General features: G+C 35.3%; 1 protein-coding gene across 1 annotated transcript; it reads right to left on the bottom strand.

Annotated features, from left to right (window-relative positions):
- Window positions 1-888: 888 nt before the first annotated feature.
- LOC149424502 (uncharacterized) lies at window positions 889-7007 on the bottom strand. The gene is made up of 3 exons (XM_089631388.1): window positions 6242-7007; window positions 5202-5527; window positions 889-1032 (listed from the first exon to the last, which is right to left on the bottom strand). The coding sequence occupies exons 1-3, from the start codon at window positions 6693-6695 to the stop codon at window positions 946-948; spliced, it is 867 nt and encodes a 288-aa protein (XP_089487514.1). The 5' UTR covers window positions 6696-7007; the 3' UTR covers window positions 889-945.
- Between the last annotated feature and the right edge of the window lie 143 nt (window positions 7008-7150).

Below are 7150 nucleotides of genomic sequence, written 5' to 3'. Positions count from 1 at the left end.
CACGCAGAAATATTTCAAGACTAGTTTTGGTTGAAAAAGAAAACTGTTTTTTGAAAACCTTTGTGGCACAATGGAAAACTCCTTGGTTCCGGATCTAAACCCATAGTGGGAAAATGTACTTTAATTTATATATTCCACATACATACATATATTTTGTATTACGATATATGTACAACATTGTATTATTGTTTTTATATGTTCTTATTTATGTTACCACCATAATACGGGCATTTGCCTAGTATGGGGTATTAATAATAAATAAATATTAAAAGTAATTCAAATTAAAGAGCATAATATGTGCCCCATGTTTCAGAATGGGAAATACTTAGCATTGCCCTATCTATTGAGCGATTTAGAATAGAAACGTTGCTTGGATTGTCTTAAGTAGTAAGTTTTGTATATCTTACAAAAATTACTTTACAGCTGTCATATCGGACACTAATAAAAATAAAATGTTTTATTAATAAAAATAATGGTGGGGTGGACCTTCTATTTCCCTAGATACTCTTGGGACCGAAATGGACCATTCAAATAAAATCCTGGGGCCTTTGGGGAAACTAAGGGAGTGCTAAGGAGAGCTGAGGCCACCTCGGTGAACTCTTCCCTCTTGGGGACTTCGGGGAACTAAAGGGGAGTGGAGAGGAGAGCTGAGACCACTTCGGTGGACTCTTCCCCCTCATGGGGCCTTCAGGGAACCCAAACAAATCGGGACTTCCGATGGGAAAACCCTTACTGCTACAGGATCCTCCAGGAGATCCACAGGAAAACAGGGATCTGGTTGAATGAAATGAGGTGCAATGGAAGATAGCAAATGGGCCCTTGTGTCTAAGTGCTCACAGGAACTACCGTATACCTTCTAAGCTTCGATAAATAAACAGAAATTGCTAAAGGAATTATTATGGTTTATTAGAAAAGATCGTAAGTCACAGTTCTCACATTTTTTTGCTAGATTTCTCCTTTCAAAGCCTTTTGTCGAAATTGAAACATTTTTTTCACCCACTTCTCCATGCGTGTCTTTTCATCAGGAAACAACTGAAACAAAAAGGATAGACCAGGTATTATTTGTAAAATTCAATAAAACAACTTTACTTCCTGTGTTTTTTTAAAGGAACAAATTTTAAAAGTTCACTTCCTCGTAAATATAGATCATCATGAAAACAGTTTGTTTCAATCAAATTACTATGAGGAACACCATGGTTTTCTAACCTACTTTATTAATAATAATAATTCGATAACTTGAATAGCACCGTTTTTGTGAAAAATCACCTCAACGCTCCATGAAAAATATAAAAATTGAGAACCGAACCCCGATTAATTACTTGGAAGGCAACAATGCTGATCATTGCACCACCAACTATTGTAAGAACGTTGGCAAAAATTAATTATTTTGTTTAATTAATTGTGAGTGGGGTAAGTTCAGAAAATCACTTTTTTACTGCAATAAAAAACCTATCAGAATTTGAAATAAATTGTGAATTGAACTCAGTGGTAATCAAATCTACTCTACATTGAAGACTGGACCTACGTTTACACCAGAGGTTCCCAATCTTATCTGTCCCACTTTCCCACGTAAATTTTTCATAAAGCGGGAGGGATGAACTATTCGTCCGTCACTCCTGGACACACTGATCTGTAGTTTCTACCCACCCCTCATACCATTTTCCTTTCCAGAACTTCCCCTCTTTCATTTCCTTAAAAAGACCCTCCACACAACATACCCAAAAATGACATCATAGGGAAATTATTTTCCCTCAGGACTCTTGGTGCTGCCCGCGGGTGAAGGTAAAGGTCCCCTCTTTACGAATATATCGTTCTGCCGACCTAATATTTGCGGTAAACCCGTGAATTCTTTGGTTTAGTTAACAGCTTTAGTGAGGAGTAAGACATTTTTCCACTTGAATAAACGCTTCTGCCAGTGTTCTCCTCAATATTATGCCGGCAGAACAATATATTCTTTAAAAGGGAACTCATACCTACATTTTGGCACCGGTTTCATTCGAGTGACCGATGAGATAGTTTACGTCCTCAAATTCAAGATCGTCTGCCAAGTGCTTCTCCCCATACATATGTTGGCTGAATGCATTTTTTTTTATAACTAATTAGAGGTCAACTTTTGCCATTAGTTTTAGTAAAGTGGCACGTGGCACTCCCCCCGAATAGAAACATAATGAATTTTTTTTACTAATCTTATTTGGGGTTAACGCCCAGCACTCATTTGGTTGAAGTGGCCTATCGGATATAATTTTTACCGCCATCACTTGGATTATAAGGAAAAAGGAACACAGATGAAAAAGTTTTTAAGCAAAAACTACATACACAAAAGAAAAACAAATTTTAATACTGTTACCACTATCGTTTAGAGAATTTCTTACGGAAGGTTTATATATATAATACATGCATAATGTTTATAGAAAAGTCAACGTTTTGTAATCCATTCAAATTGCTAACATTGGCTAAACCTTAGAAGATACAACAAAATAATGTACTATGGAATTGTATATCTTAAAAAGGCCTACAGAAAAGTCCACGGTGGTATATGTCTCTCTCATAAGGATACCCCACAGTAATCATTTTTATCTTTTAATATTATCTGTTATTAACGAAGCTATTTTGACCAATAAAGTATTAATTCTTATCCAATTAAATATGTTAGTTATATTGAGCATTTAATGTATATTAAAATTGCCCCTTAAAGCATAAAATTTAAATCAATATCTTAGAAGATATCACAATTTGAAAAATCACTTGCAACAAAATTTTGCCGCACGCGTAAAAGCATCTGCGGCGAGTACCCATGTTTGTCGCACTAACAAGTATATCGGAGATCTTCGTGTTGGGTTGTTTATTAACAATACTATTTGGTTTTCAAGGATGAAATACATGTTATTCTTATTTTAGTGTTGTTATTTTGTGAATATTGCGAATATTAGTTTATTTAGAAGTCTGAATATAGGTGGTAGTACAAGGAATGCAAAAAGAATGTTTTTGGTACGTCTTAATGACGAAAACGTAGAAGAAAGGGAAATCCGGCTGTCAAATAGCAGAGAAAGTACTTCTTCGCGAAGAGATAGAACTAAAAATAAAGGTACCGATCAAGCTACGTTCAGCATACAATCAACAAATGAAGTGGAGAAATATCAATCACGTCGTTACATCTGTAGCTCCGAAGCAGTATGGAAGATTTTATCATTCAACCTATATGACCGGGCACCCACGATTACTTACCTTGCCGTTCATTTAGAAAATAGACAGAGGGTTTATTTCACTGAAAACAACATTAGTGATGTTGTTACTAATCCGTGGGATACAACACTAACAGAATTTTTTAAGTTATGTGCTCAAGACGATTTCGCAAAAACACAGACATGACAAAGTTCCAAGCTATTAAATGTGGAATCAGACTGCCAAAATATTCCAACAGAGAAATAACAAAAAACAAAACAATTTTTTGTTTTGTTTTACCACCTCCCCCCAGGGAGGTAGTACCGCTCCTTATTGGGAACCGCTAAAATAAAGCATAAAAACTATGTTGGTTGCAGGTGTCTGTTACATCAGTATCCACCATTGTATAAATTCCGTCATTGCCAGCAGCTGTAATAAAATATAGCATTTTGCTTACGTTAAACTAAAAGTGTTATTGGTCCCATCACCAGAAAAACTACAGCGAAACAACCTAGTACACACATGATGACTTAACCTCTTGTTAAGGCAGGGTATTCATTATTACTATTAACAAAATTATTTCTCTGAATATAACTAGCTATTCTAAATTACTTATGGAAGATTATATACTATTTTTATAAATATATTAGCTGTACTCCGCCACGCATTGCTTTGGCTCAGTCTGTCTGTGCAGATAGAGAAACAATAGCGCATGTTACTTTTACGTCCAATAGATGGCACTGTTTTTAAAAAAAAGAAGTATGTTTCTCCAACAGATTACGCTGTTTTAAAAAAAACATGTTTTTACCTGTCACAGGTGACATCTATATAATATAGGTATATAAAAACACCCGCGTATTCGAATGCAACATTGTGTCAAAATTTCAAAGCAATCGGTGAAGAACTTTAGGAGATTTAACATTTTGAACAAACGAACATTAACAATTTTATTCATATAGATAAATTAAATAAACACATTAATTATCTGGTAAGACGGTACAATTTACAGAAACATCATTTTCCAAAAAACAAGTAAGTTATTACGAAAATAGAATCAGCTGGCACATGGCGAAAATTTTGCATCACAGAAGAAGTTAAAGTCAAGACATTGTATCTTCACATTTTGGGGAAAATAACCTACGAACTACATTCTAATAAGGAGAACTGAAATTTGTGAGCATAAAATGAATGTGTTATCTCCAGAGATGTGCTTTATTTCAAATAAATCCATTTCAAATGGAAATGCAAAATGGGTATTTTCCATTTTGCATTTTAAATGCTTTTCTAAAAACCATTTTGCATTTTAAATGCTTTTCTCAATGCATTTTCCATTTTAAATGCTTTTTTGCTACATTCTTCCTACTATCTCCACTCATCTTTTTTTCATAAGCCCCAAATATCAGTCGGTCCTCAACCTCGCTACGAGAGATAATTTACATTTGTCAAGTTGCTCCCTGGTAGGAGCCCTGGCAATTGAGTGATACCATTATAAAAAATACTGATTCAAATACTGAACATGGGGCCATGACGCTGTAATATTAAATGTTAGATAGCAGATTCTACGTTGGCAACATTAGTCCCGCGCAAATTTTTTGTGGTTTCATAATCAATGCATTTTGAAAATAGGTATTTTGCATTTGAAATGCTTTTCTAAAAACCATTTTGCATTTTCAAATGGAAAAGTTTTGACCCATTTCCATTTTGCATTTCAAATGGTTTTGGGTACCCATTTTGCACATCTCTGGTTATCTCTAACACACACCTTTCCAAAGATATTATTTACATATTTCAATATGTTAAAAATCAAATTTTTATACTTAGTTCATCTCGAAATAATGGTTTACATAGATAAAATATCGTAACTTTAACACATTTGCTTGCCAGGAGCTTTTGAAATTACATATATTGGTATGCCTATGGGAGTGATTGACACTGAATCGGTCAAGCCATGGAAATGATAAATCATAAGAATAGAGCCTTTTAATTTTTTGTTAACGACACAAAATTATAGGCTGAAATCCACAAATTAATCTACTCACATCAGGATGGAAAAGCGATTCAACCTTCGGCAGCTGCACCTCCGGTACCTTCACTGTCCCGGCATCCAAGTCAATGACGATATTTTCTGGGAGCTTTTTACTGCGAGAGGACGTGAATTGCCGGGGAGCAAAACTCTCGCTGTTGAGCTCGTCTAGAACATTTCTGTCTTGTATTGTGGGCATATCCTCCTTGACCTCAACTTCCTTGTACTCATATAAAGGCAGCTTGCACATGGTGAGTCCGGCAGCTTCCGCAGCTTTGATGGCCTTCTCTATCTTTGTCTCGGTATCGTCGACGATATACTTTTTGGATGTTTCGTTCAAAGCTATAAAAAATAGTATATTTTGGATAAACCTCGGGTAGTCTACATAACTCTCACATACATGGGGGCTTTTAAATGTTAATTTGGTTCAAAAGGAGCAAACGTTTTGTATTTTTTAATAAGTTGTTAGGTTCAAAAATACTTTCATCAATAAAACTGTACTGGAAATAATGTGTTGTTAAAGTTTAGACTTACAGAATTCAATACTTCGTTTGTCTGAAAGCACTATGAAACAATACTTCCAGTTTAGTTGACACTTATTACAGAAATGTCTATGAAACCCGAAAAAAGTTATCGTATCTGTTAAGTTATATTGCGACAAAGCACTACCTGCTTATTACGTTTAGGTGCAACTATCGCAGGGCTAAACACTACTGCCTATTGAATTTATAAAACTTGTCGAATTCCGCTGCATGCAAAGGCTTTTTAAAAAAAACGACACTTACATATCGAATGGAGACAACTATTTTAAGTCAGGGGTTTAATTAAACATGCATAAAATGGGTTTTTAGGGTTTAGTTTGGGTTATTTTAATAATTTGTGCGTATTTCCTAACCTTCAAACTTAACTTTGAGAAAAAATGGAACTTTTACCATCTCCCACCACATAAATAGTTATTTCCTGCAGTAATTAAGTTGAAACCAATTGCTGTTTACAATTTTTTTAGGTACTAAGCGTGCAGCGGAATTTGTCAGGATTAATAAAAAAATAAATTACCATCCTTGCTACTGTACGGTGACACACTTCTTGATAAGCTCTTTCTCTTGGAGTCATAGCCAGATTTAGAGAACTTTTGACTGGATTTCTTATATCTTGACCTGGAATAATCAGATCTCTCCCTAGAACGAGATTTGGAGCGTTCATAAGAACGTTCTTTAGACAAAGATCTGGATGGTTTTCTTCTGCTTGTTCTGTCTCTCGAGGATGATCGTCGCTTTGAAGAATAATATCTTGTGGGGCTACGGGAATCGGTTCTCTTCGATTTACCACTTTTTTTACTTCTGCTTCTTGACCGTTTGCGACGGTGAGAAGAGGATTTCTCTCTCGAGCGCGATCTTTTGCTACGTTCACCTCGATATTTTCTTTTAGATGATTTTTGAGAATATTCTGAACTAGAGCCATCCGACGAATCGTATTTTCGTGAGCGCTCTTTCAAACCTTCACGAGGCATAGTTCTTTCGCCTGATTGTTTTAATGTAAGAGAATCTTTCGCATTCTAAGATTCCGATAAGTATAAAAGGCTTTGGATAATTCGCGCAATAGCAAATTTTTTTTGAGTATATGCCGGGTCACGGGTAGCTTTGGGTAGCTTTAATCATAAACGCCATAAATAAACCACTCAGTTTTAGCCATAAACGCCATAAATAAACCACTCATAAATAAACCACTCACGCTTTAGCCCATAAATATATGCTTTAGCCGCTTTAGCTTATCTTGTGATCTTGGCTCATTCTTGGCCGTTCTTGGCTTATCTTCGTTTATATTTTCACCATAGATATACATTTTGACATTTGACAGGTAAGTTTTATTTCTATGCTTTTCTTGATATTATTGAGCTATTATGCTCGAGGTTTATATAAGTACTGTAAATGGAACCTAGACGAAGCACAATATACAAATTTTGAA

This window comes from Hesperophylax consimilis, chromosome 4, assembly GCF_061612785.1.
Source record: "Hesperophylax consimilis isolate HC1 chromosome 4, BYU_Hcon_1.0, whole genome shotgun sequence".
NCBI lineage: Eukaryota > Metazoa > Arthropoda > Insecta > Trichoptera > Limnephilidae > Hesperophylax > Hesperophylax consimilis.
The sequence above is the reverse complement of the archived record's forward strand: the minus strand, read 5'-3'. Positions and strand labels throughout refer to the sequence as shown.

Excerpts from the sequence above, each read along its gene's own strand:
- LOC149424502 (XM_089631388.1), bottom strand. The coding sequence starts at position 6,695 with ATGCCTCGTGAAGGTTTGAAAGAGCGCTCACGAAAATACGATTCGTCG. Across the intron at positions 5,528-6,241 it reads ACCGTACAGTAGCAAGGATG|CTTTGAACGAAACATCCAAA; the intron begins GTAATTTATTTT and ends TATTTTTTATAG. Across the intron at positions 1,033-5,201 it reads AATCGCTTTTCCATCCTGAT|TTGTTTCCTGATGAAAAGAC; the intron begins GTGAGTAGATTA and ends TTTTTGTTTCAG.